The sequence below is a fragment of the Notamacropus eugenii genome, chromosome X (genome assembly GCF_028372415.1).
Source record: "Notamacropus eugenii isolate mMacEug1 chromosome X, mMacEug1.pri_v2, whole genome shotgun sequence".
NCBI classification, from domain to species: domain Eukaryota; kingdom Metazoa; phylum Chordata; class Mammalia; order Diprotodontia; family Macropodidae; genus Notamacropus; species Notamacropus eugenii.
Genome location: NC_092879.1, coordinates 79178816 through 79203260, shown reverse-complemented (window position 1 = coordinate 79203260; position 24445 = coordinate 79178816). Strand labels below are relative to the sequence as shown.

General features: G+C 41.6%; 1 protein-coding gene across 1 annotated transcript in view; it reads right to left on the bottom strand.

Moving 5' to 3' along the window:
- Window positions 1-24064, bottom strand: part of LOC140515231 (connector enhancer of kinase suppressor of ras 2-like) — a 570766-nt gene extending 546702 nt beyond the window's left edge. Inside the window, exon 1 of the mRNA XM_072625828.1 lies at window positions 24001-24064. Within this exon, the coding sequence (XP_072481929.1) occupies window positions 24001-24064 (64 nt within the window). The remainder of the gene's footprint in view (window positions 1-24000) is intronic.
- Between the last annotated feature and the right edge of the window lie 381 nt (window positions 24065-24445).

Sequence of the window (24445 nt, the reverse complement as noted above, 5' to 3'; positions counted from 1 at the left end):
TAGAAATCCAGTGGCAGCCTTGCCTCTTCCATATTCTCTCTTCATCGGGCCTCTACCTTTCTGGGCTTCTTGATGGCTCTGGGCTGGGCCACTTCAGACTACATTGGATCCAGTTTCTTTGTGCGTATCTCTGCCTTGAGAAAACGGGCTTTGACACTAGCTGCTTTCTATTTAACCTAAAGGAAGGGAAGGTGCATTCTAGAGTCTCCACACAGAGGAGGTAGATGGGCAGCACCAGAGAGTGAGGCTCACCCTTAGCAAGGGAGAAAGGACTGATCACAATAAAGTTAGCTAAGCCCTCCTTGCAGTTTCAACTGGTAAAGGGAATGGAGACCAGGAAGCCTCTGCTTTCTCCACAGTCCTGTCCTTGTCATGCCTTCAATTTCCTCTTCCTAGCCTTGCCTTCCCTGGCCTTCTGCTTCATCTTTCCCTCCTTCTTCAGCCACGTTCCCCCCCCTCTTTCTACACCACAGCCGCCCATCCTAACCTTCCTCTTCCCACTGTTCTTTTTCTTCCCACTTTGACCCCACCCCTCCTTCTTACTTCTCCCAAACTGCCTGGTCCTTGTCCCTCACTTCTCCCCCTCCCCCCCCCCAAGCTTCATTCACCTTCTTCCTGTTTCTTCCCTACCCCTTACACTTTCCAGCCCTTTTCCTACTGTCTCAATCTGGCACTTTCTTCTCCTCCCCTCATCTTCCCCCACAGCAGCCTTCCTCTAACCTCTCCTCCTGTTACCCAACAGTTTAGCACAGTTGCCCAGCACCTGGCACATAGTAGGCACTTCAAATGTTCATTGACTCTGCCTCTACCTCCTCTTTCTTTATTTTACGCTTTCTCTTCAGTTTCTCCTCTTCCCCTGACCCTCCTCTGATACATACTCATCTTTCTACCACTGCCTTCCCCTTCTGATCTCTCCTTCTCCTCTCTCCCCTCTCTCTATCCTTCCTCCTATACCTTTTCACTCACCTCTCCTACCAACCCCCCTCTTCTTCCTACTTCCCTTTTTTCTTCCTCTATCCTACCCTTTCCTCCTTCTTTTACCAAGCTTTCCTTTCCTTTCCTTCCACCTCCCAGATCCTCTCTTTCTCTTTCTCTCTTAGAATTCCTCCATTCAGTGCTCAGGCCCTCCTGATTTTTTTTTCAAACTCACAATCCTGCCCTAACAAGGAAAAGGCAAACTAAAGTCAAGAACACTGAATCACCAGGGGCATTTAGGTGAGGCAATATAGAGAGCATTAGCACTTCCTCATCTGCAAAATGGAAATGATAATAATAGCACCTCCTCCCAGCATCATTGTGAAGATCAAATGATATAATATTTGTAAAGTATTTTGTGCGGCACCTGACACATAGTTTAATAAAGGTTCATTTCTTTACTTTTCAATACAGTGACAACTGGGAAGGACTTGTATATTCTATATCACAGTTAGCCTTTACAATCTTCTTGTGATGTAGGTAATGGAAATAATATTACCATTCCCACTTTATATACGAGCAAATGTAAGCTTAGAAACATTAAGTGATTTGCCCAAGGTCAAACAGAAAGTAAGTAGTGGATTTGAACATATTTTAAAGAAGACAAGATAGAGACATTTGTGTCATATTTGTTTGCCAATTTCCATTAGGTTGAAACAAATATGGGAGAGTGGAAGAACTTAGGATTTGAAATCACAGGACCTGAGTTTCAAATCTGACACTATTACTTACTAGCTGTGTTGCCTTGTACAAATCACTGACCCTATCTGGACTTCAGTTTCCTCCTCTGTGAAGGGGTTGGAGCTTTAAGGTTGCTTATAGATTTAAATCTATGATCCTATGATCTTCCAACTAGTATTTTTTGAGCAAATTAGATAATACCATACTGAATAGGAAAAGTAAAGACCTACACATTACCTATAGGATTGTTATCAATTTCATTGAGTCTGCCAATGACTAGGAATGTTCTTGAGGACTTCCTGAACTGAGGAAGGATGCACTGAGGTTCAAGTTAGGGTGAGAAATTTAGGAATACTGCCTCTTTACAGGGATGCAATTTGGAGTCATTGGAAGTGCTACTTTTAAGGTAATAATCCTTTTTTCCCCTTTCACAATTTAGCATTTTAATGTCTTCCCAAATGCCCACATATTCTTCTTTGCACTCCCCTTTCTCCTACCACTAGCATAGGCCCATCCTGAGGAAGACTGGTATACAAGAAGCCATACTGGCAGCTTTCTAACCCTCTTGACTAATTGCATGCATTTCCTATCATACTCATTGTGTCCACCAACTCTGTTGACAGGAGCCATTTTGAGGCCAAAGGAGGAGGAGAATATTAGAAGGGAAAATATCAATAACCTCAAATTTCTAAGAGAATGCCCCTTGACCACAGAAATATCCTTTTTGGACTATCACCATTTTGGTAAACATTTATATGTCAGGTGTGTACCTATAAATGTTTCTTTGGTTTTACAAGGAAAGGTATCTAGAACAAAGTCTTTCTAAATAACACTTGTCTTTAAAAATGGTTGCTAGTAAAGCCTCAACAAGTTCAAAGAATGGGTATACTCCTATTAAGAGGTAGCCTTGAATAGAGGCCAGTGTGTTGAGCTGGGAGTCAAGAGATCTGGGTTGATGATAGGAAAGCCACATGACCACTCTTAGCTCATCTGCAAAATGACACTAGTAATACTTGCATTGCTCATCTCAGAGTCGTTGTGAGAAAGGGAAGAGAGTCATTTATATTATTTCAGTTCAGCTTGAGATTCTTATTTAGTTTAAACTTAACAATAACACGGATCTTATTGTCCAAGTTTATTTAGACTAATCTATTGCTGGCATAAGGAGAGTCCTGGCAATATGAACTGACACCATAGTGTGGAAGCGTCTCCATTTTTCAATCAACAAGTCCAACTTCCCATACATAAGGAATCCTTTCTCCACTCTCCCAGACAGGTGGCCATCTAGCCTCTGCTTGAATACTTCTAGTAACAGAGAACTCAGTATTTATCATGGTAACCTATCCCATTGTTGGAGGACTCCAATTGTCAGAAAGTTCTCCACGTTCTGAACTGAGATCTGACTCTACTACCCGTTGCTCCTAACTCAGCACTGTCTAGTGATCATGAAGCTGTCTACCCCCTTCTAACACTAATTCTCTGATCCTGTGATGGAAGAAAGAGACAAGGATTCAGAGAGGTTATGATATATCGAAGATCACATAGCTAATTACCGATAGAGACATTTCTAGACAACAAGTCTTCTGGAATAGAATTCTGTTTCTCTTAGATCATTCTCTCCAAACTAGGTTGTGTTCAAAAATTTTCTTTTTTTATTTTACTATGGATTTGAATGGAGCTTGTTCAAATTGGCCCCACCCAATTCACCAGACCTTTGGATAATATTTAGTTTCTGGTGGATACAGAATCATCATTGCATTGAGTTCCATGGCTTACCCTGTGCATTTATGACCCCCCGGGGTTAAACAAAGCTGTCATTATTCTCCCTTGCTTCTAGAATGTGTTCTAGATCACTTCCTGAATATGCATTTGCCTGTTCCACCAATACCTCCAGTAACTGCAAGCCCAGAGACTGTCCCATATTTGGTGAACACATTTATTTTAAAGCCTATTATGAAAGCAAATTTCCAAAAACTGTGATAAAGTAAATCTAGGCTTCTATTAATAGTCTTCTCCCTGGAAAGCACTTCCCAAGACATTCAATGTCTCCAAAGGAGGCCAGTATTTTAGAAGTGGAAAGGACCTCTTAGAGGGTCTTATTCTCTCATTTTTCAGAGGAAGAAATGCCTACTCAGAGCACTCAGGTACTAAGTGTCGGAACCATTGCACCAACTCAGGTATTCAGACTGCAAGGTCATTGTTCCTCTTATGTCCCCACATTCTGTACCTGTTTCTAGGTTGGAATTATGGTGCCATGGATTGGGGGATAGAGTGAAGAACCTCTCTGACTACGTTTGATACAAAAAAAAAAAGACCATTATAAAAACCAGTGATTAATTTCCCAGATAGGGCCATTCTTGCCAAAGTGGAATTATTCTACCAATTTATCAATTAGCAAAATATGGTCAGCATTCTACTTCTTGCCACAGATTGGTACTTACTGCTCTTCTCAGAGATCTCAAAGAACTTTCTAGAGCAATACTCACCCTACCTAGCTCACAGGACTGTAGTCTTTGGTCAGAATCAAATGAAAGAACAGATGTGAAAATATCAAATGCTCACCCACCTCACAGGGTTGTCGGAAGTTTAGCTTAGAGGTAGCTCCCAACCTGCTCAGAGTGTGGCATTCAAGAAGTAGGATATAATTCTTTAGGACTACGAGCAGCACACCCTAGTTTATATACCTGCAGGCACTCAACAGCTGTTTACCAGTTAATCAAAGAAACTTGGCTCTACCCTTTCCTATGAGGATCGTACTTTAGAGGTTCACAAGTTTAAGGGGAGGAAGGCCCTGAGGAGATATCTAGTCCAGACCCTTCATTTTGCAGAAGCAGATAGATACCAAAGCTCAGAGTCTGCCAGTGGTCTCCAGAGGAGCATGGGCATTTTCACTGCCACCCAAGGGAAGAGATGGGATGGGGGAATTTGCTTACGCTGTTGCCCCCTCAGCCTGCAAGGTACAGGTGTAAAGGAGACCCTACTCCCATCCCCCCACCTCCCGATCCCACTGTGGGGAGGTCTGCTTTCCTGGAAGACGCGAGGGAGAGCCCTGCCTCAGCTGTGAGTGCTGTGATGAATGGCCGGATCAGAAGCTTAATCCCTTATACTTCGTGGGTGCTCTTTCCGAGCCGCGCTCTCATTTCTTTCTACACAATGCACGGATTGGTAATGAAAAGGAGCGAGAGCCCCGGGCTAGGGCCGAGGCTGTGGGTGGCCCGGGCGGTTGCTGCCCTCCTGACGTGCGGGTGAGCCAATGCGGTAGGGCCAGAGACCGTTGCGTCACGAGGGACCTGGCCAAGGAATGGCTTACGGGCGAGCGACGGCCAAGGTCACTGGCCCCAATGATCAAACTCGCAAGCACCTGTGCAGCCTCTCCTGGCCTCACAGCTGTGGACATGGGGCCCCTCCCAGGCTGGAGCCCCAGTCAACTAGAAATATCTTTTGCCTGTTCTCTCGGAAAGCCAAGCTGCAGTCCCTTACCCCAGCCTGGCCTTGGGGGCAGCCCCGAGATAACCTCCCTTGCCAGGGCATTGCCGTCGGAACCTCGAGCCTGAGCGCCGTGGCCTGCCGTCCACTTGGGAGTGCTGGGGGAAAACCCAAGGGACCTGCTGCTCTATCACTAAACGACTTCTAGCTGCGTGACCCCGGGGAAATGCCAACCTTCCTGAGGCCCCCAGTCTTGACTTCCCTCTCGGCAGGAATGGGAAGAGAAGCTGGATAGTATCGCCCCACCGGCTGTTTTGTTGTGTGTGGCGCCTGAATGGAGGCGGGTGCTTTAGCGACTTAAAGCACTCCAGGTAGACTGACCGGGGATTCTTCCAGACGTGGAAGGGGCGGAGGCTCTCCGATCTCGGCTAAATAATTACGGGCAACTTGATGTCCAGGCTTTGACGAAGAGCTGATCCCGTTTGGCCCGTAATTCCCAATTTGTTCCTTTTAAATCTCAACCTGCACATCAAAAGTGAACTCTCCCTTGGTCGGGAAAGGGGAGGAAATATAGCTTCTCCATATACCCCGGTTGTTAGTGCTCTCCCCCTCATCCATTTCCCTCGTAATTGCTTATGAATCTGCTGTATCTCCCCCACTCCCCGCAAAGAGGGTAAACTTCTTGAGGGATCTGGTTTTTATCTTTTTATGGTCTACCGCAGTGCCTACAAAGCAGATGCTTGATAAATAATTATAGAATTGGGGAAGGAAACGGGGGAGGGATATTACAATAGGGCAGAGGAAAAGGAGAAAGAAGAGAGAAGGAAGAAAAAAGGGGGTAGAGGGAGGAAAGAGGGAAGAGAAGAAGGAGAGGGAAAAGTGGAAGATAAAGAGAAGGGAATGAAAAGAGATGGTGGAGAGGGGAGGAGAGAGGGGAGAGGAAGAGAGGGGAGACAGAAGAGAATGTTAGCTGAATAGGAACTCCCCCTTCAAACCAACAGGTAAACATCACAACAGGAATTAAATGGATTCCTCCTGGAAATATAACACTCTGGCTCCTAAAAATCTCCCAATTCCTTTTGGCCACCAGAAATTGAACTCGTTGATGGCTGATGCTTTAAGTTGAAGTCTCTGAAATATTTTCAGTGCTACATCACTAGCTAGTAATTAAAAGCCAAGCCAAAACAAAGCCCTGGAATTCAGTCCTACCAACATGTGCTAACTCCGATCTGAGCAGCCCCAACCACTGGGCTACCTGACAACATCACTCCAAACTGTCAAATTCGAATCCAAACTATTTGATCTTAGCTGTGCTCACCCAGTTGTTCCTTTTATTCATCTCTCTCTGACTAGCAATCTCCCACTGGATTTGGAGAACCTAAGTTGCAATCCTGGTTCTGCTGCTAACTGTCTGCATGACCTTGGGCAATTTACTTTCTTTTTATGAGCCTAAGGTTCCTTGTCTGTAAAAAGAGAAGACTGGACTCAATTGCCTGTAAGGTCCCTTACATGACTTTCAATTCTATTATCCCCTTATCCTAGTACTAGCCTCCCAAACTGCTCAGTCCAATTACACACTACCTCCAGGCTCCCTTTTGCTAATCTAGGCATAATTCCACTGCTTCCAGTTCTGATCAAATCACTCCCTTGCTTAAAAACTGATTGCTCCCTCAGTAGAAGACAAAGTCTGGCATTCAAACCCCTCTATAATCTGGCTTCAACATACCTTTTTGCCTTATCGAGTATTACTTCCCTTCACACATCGTAAGTTCCAGCCAAATCAGACTCTACCTTTTCAGTCTGCCCATGAGGAAAATGAAGGGTTTGGACTACATGGCCAATCTTTAAGTACTAAGTACTAGTAATCTGTGATCTGTCCCTTGGACTTTCTAGGCTCCATGCTTTTTTTGCACATTCTCTTTCAATAGTCCTCCCTCATACCTTTGCCTACAGAAAGCAGGCAAAATTAGAAGGTAACCTTTTCCTAGCATTCATTCAGCAATTCACTTTGATTCCACAAACATTTATGAAGCTCCTACTATGTGTAATGCACTATGCTAGGCATGAATGATATAAACCTGAAACAAGAAAGGATCCTGTCTCTTAAGCAGTTGGTATTCCTGGAATTTCCCCCCACATATTAGTATGTTAAAACTCTACCCATCCTTCCAGGCCTGTCTTAAAAGCTGACTTCTCCTCTAAATTTCCATGGCACTCTAGACTTCTTTCATGGCATTTCTATACCGCCCTGAATTAAAGGTATTTCTAGACACTAGCCTTTATGAAGGTAGGAAAGGTCTTAGTCTTCTAACTTCCTGTCCTCAACAGCACCCAGCATACTTCCTTGTGCATAACAAGTACTTAATACATTTTACATGAAGGAACTAAGGATTTAACTTTTCAAGGAATGAAAATCCTTTCTTCAAAGAAATCTATGATTAGTCTGAACTAGACCCACTCCCCAAATCACAAAACTACAGAATTACAGAATATAAAGGATCTCTAAGGACATCTAGTCCAACCAATTTCTCAACAAGAATCATCTCTACAACATCTCTAGGAAGAGCATCTTCTTGAAAATCTCCAGTAAGGAGAAACCTCCCAAGGCAGCCCATTCCCCTTTGGGACAACTCCAATGATCAAAAAGGCCTTCCTTCCTTCCTCCCTTCTTTCCCTTCTTTCTCTCTTCTGTTTTTCCTTCCTTCTTTCCTTTCTTCCTTCCTCCTCCTTCCTTTTTCCTTCCTTCCCTTCCTTCTTTCCCTTCTTTCTCCCTTCAGTCTCCTTTCTTTACTTTCCTTTTTTCCCCTCCATCCCCCATATTAGCTAAGCATTAAGGCCATGATATTTCTCTCCAGTGAAGGAAAGATGGATATTATACTTAAGGCATACTCATACCATAGGTGGTGCTAAAACACATACTGCCTCAACCATCACACCTTTTACAGGAGAGGTTTGATGGAAAGGTCTAGAGCATGCATAAGCTACACAGTCATGTGGGGTCAAAGTGAGCAGTATAGACTATGTCATCACCATTTTGCTAAAAGCCAAATCTACGTAAGACCCAGGCTCACCCCCTACCAATCATTGTCACTTATAAAGCTCTGCTCAATTCCTTCCCATGAAGAGCTTAGTGTTGTTCTAACTTCTATCCTGAGTAAATCTGCTCTACTATCAAACCAATCAAGTAGACCTCCTCCTCAAAGAAACACATGTAGAAATAGCGGATGCTAAAAATAACAGGAAGCTGCTACATATAGCTTTGCTGAGAGTTTACTGTACTTTGCCAGGCTAAATCCTGCTAAAACATTCTCCCACCCATTTAATAAAGAAAGCTACAGCGTTGATTAGTGACTCAATCATGGATTAGAGGAGCATTCTAGCCAAAAAATAATAGCTAATATTTATATAGTGCTTATATGTGCCAGGCATTGTGCTAAGCAGTTTACAAATATTATTTTATTTAATCCTCACAATAACCCTGGGAGGTAGGTATTGTAATTCCCATTTTTCAGATGAGGAAAGTGAAGGAAACAGAGGTTGAGCTGCCCAGGGTCACACAGCTAGTGTCTGAGATTGAATTTGAACTCAGGTCTTTCTGGCCTAGGACTAGCACTCTAGTGTGCTACCTAGCTTCCTCATAGAATTAGGGATAGAGAATTAATTAATTCATATGCTTCCCCCCCCACTCTGTGTGCATGTGCGTATGTGTGTGTGTGTGTGTGTGTGTGTGTGTGTGTGTGTGTGTGTGTGTGTGTAAATAAATGTACCTTGTTTCTCAGGTAGGGGATCAGACATCGATAGGCCTTCTGGGAAACAAGCAGGGTTATGTCCTTTGGGCCCTAGATTTCAATTTTTGCTTTCAATGATAAATAGCAAGGGTAAGTGAACAGAACAATTTCTTAACCCATTACTGATCCCATTAACTAAATTTCCTTGGAAAACATCCTACTACAAAATGGGATGGGAGAAGCAGAAAACAGCTGGTGTAATAGGAGACAAGCCAAAATGACTTGGTTTCAGTAGCATATACAGATTCCAAAAAGACCCTGAAAGCTTTGATAATCCATTTGTAAAAAACAAATGACTCAAAAATGGGAATTTAGGATGACAGTATTTAGAGGGATTTTCATCAAGTTTGGTTATCACAGCAAGGTTCATGCCAGCAAAACTGGAGAATAAAGCACCAAGAAACTGTATGCCTAATATTATTGTTTTATACAATTTAAACTTTCTCTATGTCTTTGATAAATATGAATACAGAGATAACTCTGTTCAACAATCCTGTGGTTATGAATGTCAATTGATACAGGTCTAAATGGAAGGAGGTTTCCCCATATAATATTATATGGATAATATTATGCTGATTGCATTAGACCCTAGAATGTTACATGGCTTCCTCAATGAAATTCAAGATTATTCAAAAGAGATTAACCTAGCAATCCATATAGGAAAAACAAAATGGATAAAAAATTTCTACTATCCAGACTATGCTCTGCAACTGGATAGCAATTGCATTGAGTTAGTCCAGCATTATGTATCTGGAACAGATACTACAGATGGATAAGTTGGGCCTAGAAATTACTATGAAGGCTAGAGTGGTCTGAATTGCATTTAGAAACCTTTTCAGTGCTTCTAATGACCCTGCTACTCAGCCAAAACCCTCACTTTTTCAGCATATCTGGTAAGACTTTATATGATTGTAAATCTTGGAATATTACAATCTGTGAAGGTTCACAGTTGTGGATGACCACAATAACTCAGAGGAAAATGGAAATATACATGGTAGTGTACATAGGTCACAACATAGTTGTATGTTCAAGAGAGCAAAGCTTATGGGATAGCATGGAAGAAATGTATGATAGGAAATGGAGGGGGACTGGTTGTGTATTAAGAGTGAGGGATAACAGATGGACTTCCAGAGTGGTGTACTGTTGTCCAGGAGACAGTAGGTAAAATGGAAAGAGAACTAGTTATGGAATCAGAGGATCTGGGTCCCAAACTTGCCTTTGATGCTAATTACATGTATGAACATGAACAAGTCTCTTCCCCTCTCTGGACCTCAGTTTCCTCATTTGAGGTCTCTTCCAGTTCTAGATCTAGGACTCTATAGCATATAGGATGCCCTCCAGCGTAATGTGAAGACTCTATGGGAGAACAGGGATAAGAATCATACAGGATGATAAGGCATGAATGGGCTGGGATCTGCATCAATGAAGGAAATATCCACAACTAGAACACTGAATCAATGAAGTGTTAAAGTCTATATTTAATATGCCTATGTATTCTATGCTTGGAAATGCCAGATATCTTTTTCTGTGATATAACAACTCATTTGTAAAATGGGGGGAGGAGGGAACAAGATGATCTAGTACCCTTCAACTCTAATATCAAATCAGATAAAGTACAGAAAGCATTTTTCAAACCTCAAAGCACTATGTAAATATTAATTATTATTATGATTATTATTGTTATATGATCTATAAGTTATTAATCCTCTCAAGCTATTTATAGCAATTGAGCATGGTTTAGATTTGGATTTGTAGGTGTAAAACACTGGAGGCAAAGATGAACTGGATTAGGTTAGAAGGTTCTAGGACAAGGATAGGGTCAGAAGATTCCTCTCCTTGTTATCTTCAGGAATTCCCTACTATTTCCGTAAGGTATAAGGAGGTTAATGGGGAGAAAATCTTTGCTAATGTGGTATAATAGAAATAACATTGAATTTGGGAGACAGAAGACTTGAATTCAGATCTTACTACTTACCACTTACTAGGTGACATTGTGAAAGTCACCTAACCTCCCTAAGCCTCTTATGTAAAAAAAGCAATATGGAATAGGTAATTATTAAGATTCCTTCCAGCTCAAAAATCCTGTGATCCCTAATTCATACCCCAACCTTAGCTAGGAAAAAGGGAAGATGAACACCAGATCTAGAAGAGGAGCTAGCTATGGAGGCCAGATTTGGGGTAGGCCTCTTTGGAGAGGAAAGAGCTAACTACAGGAAGAGGTTACCTGAGGCTTCTTTTATATGATGGTTGACCTAAGCCATTACTCCCATCTCCACGGGCCAACTAGGTGGCACAGAAGAGAGTACTTGACCTGGAATCAGGAATGTAGGAGTTCAAATCCAGCCTAAGACATAGGTGTTCAATCTAGGGCAAGTTACTTAATTTGTTTGCCTCAGTTTCCTCATCTATAAGATAAAAATAAAAATAGCACCTACCTCAGACTCAGGATGTGAGGATCACCTGAGATCATAATTGTCAAGTGCTCAGTACAGCATATAGTACATAATAGGCATTATATAAATGTGGGCTCTTACTGTTATTCTTACCTCCCCTCCTTTTCACTCCTATTGCTGAAACCCCTGGTTTTTAGCCTGGTCCTAAGAAGAGGGCATTTCTTGAGGCCTTCCCCCATCCCAACATCGCTATGCCTATCCACCTTGCCTAAAATGGCATCATCAAGCTAGATGGCCTAACAACTTTTTCCTGACAGAAGGCTATACCTGCCCTGATCATACTTGGCCTAATTTTTTCCTTGACTTGACAGTCTATTGATTTTTGCCCTCCTCAAATCAGACAGGTAAGATCTTCATTTCTCAAAGTCTTTGCCATGGTCCTCACATTGATTTTACCTAAACTGAAGTGAAATCCTTCTTTGAGTTATACTTTCCCTGGGTGAGCTACAATGGGAGTTTTGAATGTGGCAGTTTCGACTGTATTCAAAGCTTTGGACTGCTTTATGACCTTCAATTCAATTAACTTCTGCACACATTAACTAAATACCTACTATGTTCCAGGCACTGTGCTAGGTGCTGAGGAAAGCAAGTCATAAATAAATCAGTCTTTGACCTCAAGGTGCTTAGAATACAGAATCATAAATCTAGAACTATAAAATTTTTAGAGGTTCCCTCATTCAACTCCTTCTTTTACAGGAGAGGAAACTGAGATTCAAAGAAATTAAGTTACTTTCTCAATGTCATACAGATAGTAAGTGTTAGAGGCAATATTTAAACTCAGGTTCTCAGACTCCAAAGATTCTCACAGTAGGACACTTCATATCTGAGTTTATACTTTCCCACCCCTTATTACATACCTCCAGCCTCATAAAAGCACAGTGCCCCTACTAAAGAATGAACATGCACCTTTCCATTTCATCAGGTTGGCCCAATCCTATGGAATAATACCCTGTATTATAAAACACTTTGGATTTGAGGGAACATGCCCAGATTCATCATAAGCTTTGAAACTTCTAGCAACATTTAAAGGAGAAAAAAATACCATTTCTTCTCCGTGTAAGACAAAAGAGTCAGTTTGACCTGTACCATTTTCTCCATCTCCTCATGAAGGTGAAGGTTGAGTAGGTCCATTAGGAAAGTCAAGCTAGCCATAGAAGTTCCTCTGCCATGGACAAGGCCCTAATGAGTCTCATTAGGGAAGAGAGACAAACACTTAGGGTTGGGCAGATTGCTCACCACAGTCTGGTTTTTGTACTGACCACCTGCTCTAGGATTTTTACAACAATTCCCCATTCCCTATTATCAGAAGCTGGCCAGGAAACTCTGGCCTTCTTAGTAGGCTGCATCAAAACTGCCCTGCTAGGAGCAAAGATGCCACTGAGAAGGGGAAGCTGAGGGAGGTGAGGCCAGTCCTGAGGGAATAATAGCTCAGTTCACCTCCTGTTTCGTCATGACTGGCTGATTGGAAAAGGGTTCTAAGAACCATCCAGTACTAAATCTGTACCATGGTCATGGCTGGCATGAGCTATGAGAATCAGAAACCCAGGTCTCAATCAGTCCAAATGCTATTTTTGAACTGGAGCAGTAAATGCCTCATTTCATCTCTCCAACTGGCCAATAAGGGCAATGTGGCAAGAATTTTCTTTTTTGTTCTGTGCCTGATGGTGCAAGTACTTAATCTACAGGGTGGGTGTGTGCAAATACAAGCACACACATATACACACATACTAATTCATCCAAGGCTTAAAGGTTTTTGAGCTTCCTTTGGCTTCCAAATCCAGGCAATACTTTTGGCCTCTCCTATGACTTTTAGACACAGTGCTTTTCCAATTCTGAAATTCTCTTGCCTATAGCAGAGGGCCAAAGGATGGAGTTGGAGAGAACAAAGCTAAGAGATTACAAACTCAACACCCAGAAAACCCTGTCATATCCTGGGGTTTCTCACTGGGCCCACAATTTAAATAATTATTTTAAAAGACTGCACAAAATGGGGGGGATTCACTAAGACATGTTCCCACAAAGCAGGTAGTTGATTTTCAATGAAAAGCAAAAAGATTGAAAGGGATTCGCCAGAAGCTTGTGTGATGGGACTGCTAATGAGCTCCTGGCGTCACTGACAGCCCTGCTCCTTCTCCCTCCCTCCTTCCCCTCTTTTATGAGCCAGCTGGAAATCAGGGAATTACATGCTAAGGAAAACCCTTCATCTAAACATAGAATTATTCTGAACGAGGATCAATGCAGCCCAGCTAATCAGCTTACCAACTGAATTAATTTTTTTTTTGTATTTCCAAGGCTGCATCTCCTGTTGAGATCCAAGAACTTCAGTGGTAATAATAATAATAATAATAATAATAATAATAATAATAATAATAATAAAAATTTGGTTGCATTGTTGAAAGGAGTGTTTATATATGAACAGTCATTTCTGAAAGCACCTTCCCTACCAGCTGCTCTGCAGATAATCATTGTGATCAATCAGTACCAATTCAGAATAACCCACTTCACATGAAGTTATTATCAGAAGGTACATGGTCAAAGCAAAGGCCATTTTCTTTTTAAAAATCAGGTTTGGTGACCATGCTGTGCCCAGGAAATGTGTTAGTGCCATAAGTTTTATGAAAAATATGTTTTTAGCAGCCAAACTTTGATTTTTTTTATGCAATGTACTTGAAGAAACAAAACAGCATCACTAATCAGTTATAGACAGCTGGGAAATTCTCTGACATCATTTCAGGAGCCATGTAATAATTTTTTGTGGCTTAATTCAGTTTCCAAATTCAATTCGATTCATTTCAATTTAACAAACATTTATTAAGTAGCTCTTATGTACCAGGCACTGCACTGTCTTCAAGGAATCCAAATACCAAAAGTGAGCCAGTTCCTGCCTTTAAGGAGTTTACATTCTTCTAGGGGGAGGATATAACATATACACTAATAAGTCAATATGAGATCTGTACAAAATAACTACTAAGATGGAGGAATGGAGAAGTCTGGTTGGAAAGAACATTCTACTGGAAAACAGAAAGCTCTTCTACTGGCTAGCTTTGTGACCTTGTTATTTCCCTATTCTGAGCCTTGGATTTGTCCTCTATAAAAATGAGAGGACTGGACAAAATGATCCTTAAGATCCCTTATGGCTCTGATGTTCTAAGTGTTTTTTAAAGGTTAAGTACAAATAAGGCCAGTGAAGAGGCTATCTATACAAATAAAATGTCTGTCTTTAGTTAAAAGGTTTAGTTAAAATCGGATTCACCTTGTAAGAAAACTGGGTGCTTTTCAGAAGATTGCATTTATTGCTAAATGGTAGGCTAGACAGTAAACATGATGTCCCTCAGGTACCTAATATGGAGGCCCTGGTGCCATATTTTGTTCCTGCCCTCTGCTTTCTGGAGAGGTTCTCAAGGCCTGGACTTGTTCTGATGCCCCCACTGAGAGTCAGTAACTGGGGATCTGGGAAATACTGGAATGGCCCTGCTATCTGAGAGTAACCTTCAGTCTCCAGGCTGTTCTGAATCTTCATCCCAATGAGATTCCTGGCATCCCTAAACATTCAGCACAATGTGGTAATTCAGGTCAAACAAGGACCAGACTAAAGCTACTTTATGATCTTTGGGATCAAAGGTGTTTCATCCATCAGACAAGGATTTATTGAGTACCTGTGGTATATCCAACTCTTTACTAGGTCATGTGATAGGATGGGACTTGAGGGGAGAGGCAGAGGGATATGTTTCTGAACAAGAAATACAGAATCTAATTTTGAAGATAAAATTAATACAGATAAAAAAAATTAGAGAAGCTTAGAGCTAAAAGATACTAGAGAGACCATTGAGTATGCCTCATTTTACAGAACAAGAAACTGGGATTCAGAGAGAGGAAGTGACTTACCTAAAGTCACACAGTAGGTAGCTTGACTCTTCCTCACTGTACCATGATGCCTAAAAACAAGTATCAGTGAGTATGAAAGAGAAAATAAGAGTTGTAGTAGTCAGAGGCTGGACTGTCCTCTGGAGAAATTGAAGAAGGAATTAACTTCTTCCAGTAAAAAAAAATGATGATGTTAAGCAAGTCAGTCATTTCATTTCTCTGTGCCTAGGTTTCCACCTCCCTAAAAAGAGACAATTGGATTAAATTTTGAAGCTCTTCACATCCTCTAATGCTAATGCAAAATGAATGGAGACTTTCTAAAATCAGATTAAATACCTGAAAGCTGAAATTTTGCCTTTAAAATATGGCCTACTTGTATCTTTCATTAGAACCTACTTCAATAAAAGAAAGAGTTTAAGGCTTCTAGTGCCAGAATCCATGTGAATTGGTCCTGGGAAATCCATGAATACTTTTAGGTACCAATAATCTACTGCAAAAGCCTGGTCTGTACTATCAAACCTCTTAAAAGATCCAGTGATCGGATATCATTCTTGTATGTTTCCACAAACCCTACAACATAGATTGTATTTTTTTAAAGAAGAAAGAATAGATTAAAATATGATCAATTGAATCTGACAAATAGAGAAGAGTTGTAATAAAGTAACTGATAGGTTTTGAAGTGCTCTCAATGCTACAGCCTTCTCTCATAGCCTTCTAACATACATTGAGGCATTTGATATAAATCACTGACGTGGAGACAGACAGTCAATTTGATTATTATTAATTGTGCTGATAAAGTTGCAATGATAGGAGTATATCTCAAAAAGAACCAGGAAACCTAGCCTCTCATGAAATATAGAGGGAAAGGGAGGCAGGGGGGTTGCTTTAGGTTATTGTTCCAGTATAGCTCCCAAGTTAGAGTGGGAGGCTTTGGATTTTCCATCATAATTATTTGTTGAAATTAGTTATTAAATTTCCTTACAACTAGCCTTGGCCCTAAAACAAAATTGTTAGGTAGGTCAAATTTGGTTTTTGTGTTCTGCCATCAACCCCTTTCATACTCTTTCCTTTCCTTTTCTCTCATGCCCTCATGTGCCCATCCTGAAATTTGTTCCAGGAGAGCCATGATCTATGAGATTAATATTGATAACGTTGTTCACAAATTGATTTGTATTTGATTCTGGAAGACCAAAATTTTTAAGACCCAGAGGAATGAATTTCTTATGGTGGAATTTTAGGCCAGTAGGGGGAGATGTTTCAGGGACAAGCAATCTTTAGATCACTTTGTGCATTCATAAAGCTGGTTTTAGTTATACATCTATCTGTTTGAATAGGGTATTCTGGAAGACCCAAAAGTTTTCAAAATCCAAAGGAATGAATGTCTAATTGTAGAATTTTTGGCCAGTGGAGGGAGATGCTTTGGGACAAACAACCCTCAAATCACCTAGCCTACCAATAAGACTTCTTTTCGATACACATTTACCCATTGGATAGACACTAACATTTCAATCTGTCAAAAGTGGTTTAGCCATCTTGGTGCTATTACTCATATCAGCCAAATATTGTCCTTCAGCCTTTTTGGATATCTGAATTCCAGAATGGAAGCCCAAATATACAGAAACATCTCAATATTTTGATATTTGATTGTTGCTAGGTGGGCAACAGCAAAGCCATGTGGGGTATTATGCAAAATTTTCTAATGAACTTTAGTTCTGGGACCATCTAGATCAACAGCAAGATGATTCAGGATGCTTCTGTTGACTCCTGAAAGGATGTTTTTTAATATAACACAAACTGATATTAAAGATTCTCTCTTTCTGGGATTATAAAGGACTCTTAAGATATGCTTCTGTGATTATGAGCTGCCCAACAGTAAATAAGAGAACTTTATAATAAAAGAAAGAAGTTATTATAATACCAGAGAGAACTTTATAATGCCAGGGAGACTTGAGGGTCTGTTATTAATATCATACAGCAGTGAAACACTGACAGAGGTATCTCATTTGGAAGTCATTTTTAAAGAGGTAAAATAATCCTGTTAATCTTTAACCTTCGGTGATACAGTGCAAGGAAATTCCCACATCTCCAGTTAAGCCTAAGCCTTTCCTCTCTAGATTTATTGTCAAAATGCTCCCTTTCTTCTGGTTAACTATTAAAAGATTTAATAAACAACTACATAAAATCCTGGGTCTTGTGTACTCAAGGTTTTGCCACTCTTCTCTCTGGTGTTCTATTTCTTCTCACCATTCTTCCATCTTCTTTTTAGCCTATGCCTATGAGACACTCTGGGGATAGCTATACCTTCATCAATACACAACCACCAAACTTCACCAAAATAGACCTACTGATCCAATTACCTTGATCTATCACAAAACTGATCATTACTGCCATATGAGAGTATTATTGCACCATAATCCACATTAGTCATGATTTTGAACATGTTAATTGAATGGACAACTGGAATCACTTAAGGCCTACTGATATGGCTGAACAGCTGGCCTGGCTTCCATTGCTCATAATGGAAATGGAAAAGAATTTCCATCTCTAAGAGGGAAAATGAAGGGGCAAGGAGAAAAGAGGCAGAACATAGGAAACGGCAACCACTGTATGGAAAAAAATGATCCATCTGTATGGATAGATCCAGTACATGACCAGTCATGCCTCTCAGTTAACCAACTAATCATTAAAATGGACAAACAAAAACTTAAATGACAAAGAGCCAGCTCTGTGGTCAAATGTGAGTACAGTCATAGCTTTTTGTTGCTTTTGCCTGTGAGTCAGCACAGCAGCTGTGGAGGACAGACCAAGCATCAGACGTGGTCTCTGCCCCAAAACAAGCAGGCTTCTTTCCTAGTAAAGTTAATGGCCAATAGGTGGCCCATGGTAACTGGATTTTAGTTGTGATATGAGTAACAAACTCAGAAAGAAATTTCTTTTCAAGGAGGGAGACCCTCTCCATGGGTGTTATATTTTTTGTTTTAAGAAATCCATAAATCACACCTGATTGCTAGGTCCATAGTTTATAGAATCCCCTCACTGAGAAAACTTGCTTATTTATAATACCAGGCCATTTATGTTTATTGGATTTTTTAAAAGTTGAGTTCTTTGAGAAGGGAGGTATTGCCAGAGGCCATAAGTACAGAAGTAAAACATCAATTAAAAATAAAACAAGGAGTAAACATAGCAACTATACACACACACACACACACACACACACACACACACTGGTCAACTCTCAATTAATTACATTGCATTTGTCATAGCAAATCTGTAACTGTGGGATTGTCTTCCCCCGCTTGTCTCTCCCTTACTCTGTCCTGTATCCTCTCCCCTCTCCCTGCCCCTCCGTATATGTGCGTGTGTGTGTGTGTGTGTGTGTGTGTGTGTGTGTGTGTGTGTATATATATATATAAATGTATATATATATACATATATATATATATATATAATATGTACTTCCCTACCCCAATATGACAAATAATTGAAAGTTGGATGCATTTTAAGTCAACCTTAAAATGTGACTCAGCTGGAAAATCCTTGGTTTGCTTTACAAAAGGGAAAGGAGATCATCTAATAATGTCTCACCAAGTACCTGATCTCTTCATTCTTCTTTCACTTCTCCCATATATTCCAGCATCAACTGCTGACCCTCACTTTGTGGTCTTCTTCTTTTCTCTTGCAGGTTGCGATTTAGAGCCAATTTTAGCAGTAAGTGTAGAAGCTCCCTGTCCTAACTTTGGTATCTACATATAGATGAGAATGGGGTGGGATGGGGAAGAATAATTCAAACCTACCTGTTCTTCTTCACCTAGGAAGGCATTTTCATTTCATTTGTTACCCTAGACAATTGTAGGTATATTTGAAGTGGAATTAAATATAGGTAAATGAAACATTTAAATAATTAGGGTGGTTTCAGGCATATTCAACTCCTCATGAGCTCATTTGGTGTTTTCTCGGTAAAGATACTAGAGTGGTTTGCCATTGTCTTCTCCAGCTCATTTTACAGATGAGGAAACTGAGGAAAACAGAGATAAGTGACTTGCCCAGGATCACACAGCTACTAAGTGTCTGAGGTCGCGTTTGAACTCAGGTCTTCCTGACTCCAGGCCCAGTATTCTATCCACTGCACCACCTAGCTGCTCCAGACACTACTAGCATCCCTATTAGACTAAGATCTCTCAAGGGCAAGAACTCTGTCCTGCTTAATCTTTGCTTATTATATGGTGTTCTGAACATAGTATACACTAAGTATTTGTAGAAGGTAAAATATTGTCCATTTATTGGTCATAACAGATATCTGATCTTCTTTGTATTCTCTTAAGTGTTCCTAGCTACTGATCAGCCTTCTTCATCCCCATCTCCTTATTGGTGAAAACCCTAGGTTGCTGGTAAAATTTAATCAGTATCTGCTTTTATCACGGAATATAACAATGGCTCTCATTTCTATTGCACTTTACACTTTACAGAGTGCTTCACTCCCAACCATCCTGTGAGGTAGCGGGTTCGAGAATTATCAACCCAATTCATGGAAAATTCTGAGACTGAAAGACTGTGACTTGCCAAGTTCATATAATAGCAAGGGGTGAGGGGAGGGTAGGCAAGATTTGAACTCAGGTCTTTTGACACTAAAAAGACTGAATTAGACTGAATCAAGGTCCTCAGACCCTCGGCTTTTCTTGGTATATCTTGGTACATGAATAAATTACCATTCTAGCTAGGGAGTCATTATCATTAAGAAAGAATAACAAATATTGCTGTATCCTTTGGTACAACTGGTATAGCTAGGTCTCGTCTTTATATTCTAGAAGTCTTACACTTGGTATTGGTGCTAGGATATTGTAAAGTGTATGATTTAGAGCTGGAAGGACCTTTGGAAATCATCTAGTCTACCCTCTTCCATTTTATAGAGGAAGATAGTGAGACTCAAAGAGGAGAAAGTAACTCAGACAAGATCACATAAGTTGTAAATGGCAGACCAGCTTTTGCCTGTACATCCTTTGACTAAATCAAAGGCTCTTTCTCCTTTCCCAACATGTTTCCCTACATATACTATAGTAAGAGAACAGACAACTGAAATCCAGAGGAAAAACCAAAGCATCGTGTTTCAGCGTCCTCCTCCACTACCAAATCTTTGCCCATGAAGATTAGCAAATAGCTAAATAGAATGAATTAGATTTGGTCTCCTCATCTTTGGGTGAGGGAGCTAATAAAAACTGCGTAAGACAAGCTAGCAAGAGGGATAAGAGAAGCAATAGGTTTGGGAAAATCCCACATTCCCATTCACAATTTACAAAGCACTTTCACATTTCTGATTTCATCTGATCCTTGTGATTCTATTAGGGAGGCAGGGCAAGGATTATCATTACTATTTGACAGATGAGGAAACTGATCTTTGAAGAATAAGTGATGTGACTTGTTCAGGGTCACACAGGTAGTAAATAACAGGACTTGAAGCCACTATGTCTCCTGATTGAGTCCAGTATTCTTTCCATTTCACTGTCAGTCTCTAATAGCAACTGGCTGTGATTAAGGGGAAAACAGCCTGGACATGGCTTATTAACTGCATTTCTTTTAAAACAGGCAAATGAAATCAGCACGTAAACATTTTCTTGACCACACATAATACATGCCACTGGGAAAGAAATGCACCTTTTAACTGTAGCTTTTACTTAATTAATTCACTATTGGGTATAACACAAGAACAAGGCTTCAATTTTTTTCTCCTGGTATATGCTGGACACATAGTAGGTGTTAAATAAATCCCTAGCAACAACCTGATGATCAGCATTAGGGAATCAAATTTCTGGATCTTGAGAGATCTTTCTAGCTCTAGCTCTAGCTCTCCCTGGGCAAAGAGGAGGGGGGAAGGAATGAGGGAAGGCTCTTCTGCTAGACTCCTTATTTCAGTACCAACTGTATTACACAAGGACATATGTAGCTGAGACAGTCTGGTCAAATGCTCTGCAACCCTTTAATTAATCTCCATACTCATGTTCTTACACCTTCTTTATGAAGGAATAGGGAGAGGGGAAAAAAGCAAAACAAACCAAAGCAGAATGCCACACAGTTGTCTGTGCCAGGGCGACCTGGTTGTAAAAAGCAGGTTTCTGACTGAGTGCCAAGGTTCAATGGCCTTAAACCTGAGGGAGGACCCAATTTTGGAAGCAGACAGCAGAACATTTCATGGTCTATATCTAGGTCACTCGAGGAAATGCTGACTTTTCACGGCATAGCCACAGCTCTGAAATTAATCCATTTAAACAAGGAAGAACAGCCAGGCTGGGTCACACTATAATGTACTGGGGTGCCTTGTCAGGCTTGGGAATCTATTTACAAGGTAAATCCTTCTGAGTGGGTTATCCCACAGTGATTCCTACAGAGACAGTAGGTATCATTGGAATAGGGCACTTCATCCTGATTAGTAATGAAACGACCATCTGCCAAGCAAAATCAGGCAGTAAAGTGGCACTAATCAGGAAGATGACAGCAAAGTTAGTTCTGAACTAATTGTCCTTCTGTCAAGTGAGGAGCAAAGGCATACTGGCGCTACTGAGGCTTTGAGGTGCGTCTCCTAGAACTGCAGATGCACCCTGGAAGCACTATTTCGAAAATACATATTGCTGCCATTTAGAAGGCAGGGGTGCTTTGGAATACTGATGCACCCAAGGCAATCACATATCCATTTTAGAATAGCTAAAACGTAGAGAGTTTATTTCTGCTTTAACCCACATTTACAAACTTGGTAGGCAGTGCTGGGAGGCTGCCTGAGACTTTTATGTAATAGGTGATATGCAGCTGATATGTTGAAACCCTGAAGGTGAGGTTCCCTGAGATGATAGTTCGTATGAGTCCTAGAAGATTGGGGTGGGGGGGAGACTGAAGAAATAATAAATATATAAATATAATAAAGTGTAATATAATAATAAAAATATATAAATATAATAAAGTGAAATTCTTTATGGGAAAACTACAGCCCAGTTGTCCTTTGGCAATGAGCAAACCAATTGAGAGAGCAAATTGGGCAAATCTTCCAATCTAGATAAATCTGTTACCTAGGGTTTCATTTCATCTATTACTGAGGATTTCATAGCATCAGCTCTAGAGGCGTCAGTACAGGTTTGGCAATATAGCAACAAGTATGATTTAATTCATCAACCATATATCACATTATTACCCTAGATTGTGACTCACCATTTACATTCATCTGCAATAATCCTCCCTTTTTCCTTCCTCCCTCTCCCCCCCACCCCCGCACAGCCCTGCGGTTAGGAGAATATAACAAATGCTGCCAAATTGAGGGGGGGGGCTTCTCTTCTGATGGTGCAAGATGGGTTTCCACTTCTGCGGCTGCAAACCCAGGTACCTAATATTCAGGAAGTGCTGAGAACAACCAGCCCTACCACTACAGTTATTTGACAGCTAAAAAGGCTAAGGAAACCAGTTCCCTCCCCCACCCCTACCTTGTTCATGTCCCCAGAAGCCAGGACTAGAGATAGAAGGGTATAAGCGGGAGGGGGGGCGGTTTGCTATGACCCAGGCCTTGCAGTCATATTTCAGGGCTCTGAAGCACACCTTAGATCAGGATGACTGGTTCTGATGGCTTTTCTGAAGACTGGAAAGTCACAGTCTTGCAGAGGCTTCAAACTGCCTCAGAGGGCAAGTGGCTTTTGACACATTTCAATCTAACATGCATGCAAAAATTTCCACTTGGGGCCTTCTCCTCAAAACAGATTCTTCTCACCTGCTCTTCTCCCTCCCCACTCCTTCAGCTTTCTATAGCAGGAGACGGGATATACGGCGCGCTTCAATAGAAACAATTTTAAAACATGCCAAGAAAGAAGATTTCTCTCAAGGTCCTTATTTCCCCATTTGAAAATACTGCCTTGTGATTCTGCTGGAGTCTGACAGCGACTTTCACCCTTTTCTAACCATTTGGTAGGTAAGATGCTCCCAGTCAGACAGCCAAAGGGAACACTTTCTCTTTTCCTGACTACGTGTTGGAAACTACAAGGTATAGCTAAGTCATTGCGCCTGTTAAGTTGTCTTAAGGAGTTTTCCCGGTGGAGACGTTCTCGGAGCACAGATTGACTGTCCCTTGGCTCTGTATGTAGCTCCCCTTATATGGTAAAGACTGCACTGTCCACGGTACTAAACATCTCTACAGAAATGAAATGTACACGTTTTCAAAACCGAGACACGCAAACCCTGGGGCGAGGGAGGAAGAGTGGCAGAGAGACTCAGAGAGACATACAGAGAGGGAGACAGAGACACACAGAGAGAAAGGCCAGGGAATTGAGCCTTGCCATGGCATTTCCCATGAGTCAGATGCCCCGACTGAGGGCAGCGAGTCTCTCAACATTCTCAGGATCCTTCCCTAAAAGTCGGCACAAGTCCTGCAGACGTGCACGACCACTGCATCGCATCACCTGATTTAAGGGGCTGCCGAGCCGGAGCTCGTCTAGAGGGACTAGAAGCCAAGCAGACGGGGGACAGATAGGGATGTTCGTGCAGCACAGAGGGGCACATTGGAGAGGCATGCCTGCGTCTGGACCCCAAAGCGTTCCATGTACCCTCCACCCCTTCCCCAGCGGCTCCCAGAAGCATGCTTTCTCCCTCAACCAGCCCCGAGAAGCCTCTGTTCAATCACTCAGGTTGGGGAGGAATCACCAGCTGAAACAGCATATGGGGTTGGTGTCAGTTCTAAGTGAACTAACTAGTGCCCGAAAACAAGCCACCCAGCCCACGAAAACCCAGTAGCACATCGCACACAGGCAGCAAGACACACAGACAATATGTGCAAAAAACGGTCGTACCTTTCAGCCAATCCGCCACTTGCTTAGGCAGCCACTTGCTAATAGGCTCCATGACCAGAGCCATGGTGGGATGACTTTCTCACTCCCAGCAAGATGAGAGAAGGAGGAGAGCGTCTTCCTTCCTCAGAGCATGGCTTGGAGGTGAGGGCTGGAGAGATCTGACAATGCAGTCCAAAGAGGAGACGGTGCCGCGTCCCTCTAGGTTCCTCCTGCACTGATTCAGTAAAGTATAAAATTACACACTGATGAGCTCTAGCCCCTCCCCCCACTGCACGCAGCCTGCAACAGACTGGAGCGCACTGAATCAGGAAATGGTGCAGTATGGATACCCTTACTACAAGAGTCTGTCCAACCCCCTTGCCACTCACACCCTAGACAGATCACATTGGAGAACCCCTCCCAGAGGGGAGGCTAGGCTCAGAACTGTCTGTCTGTCTGCATCTTC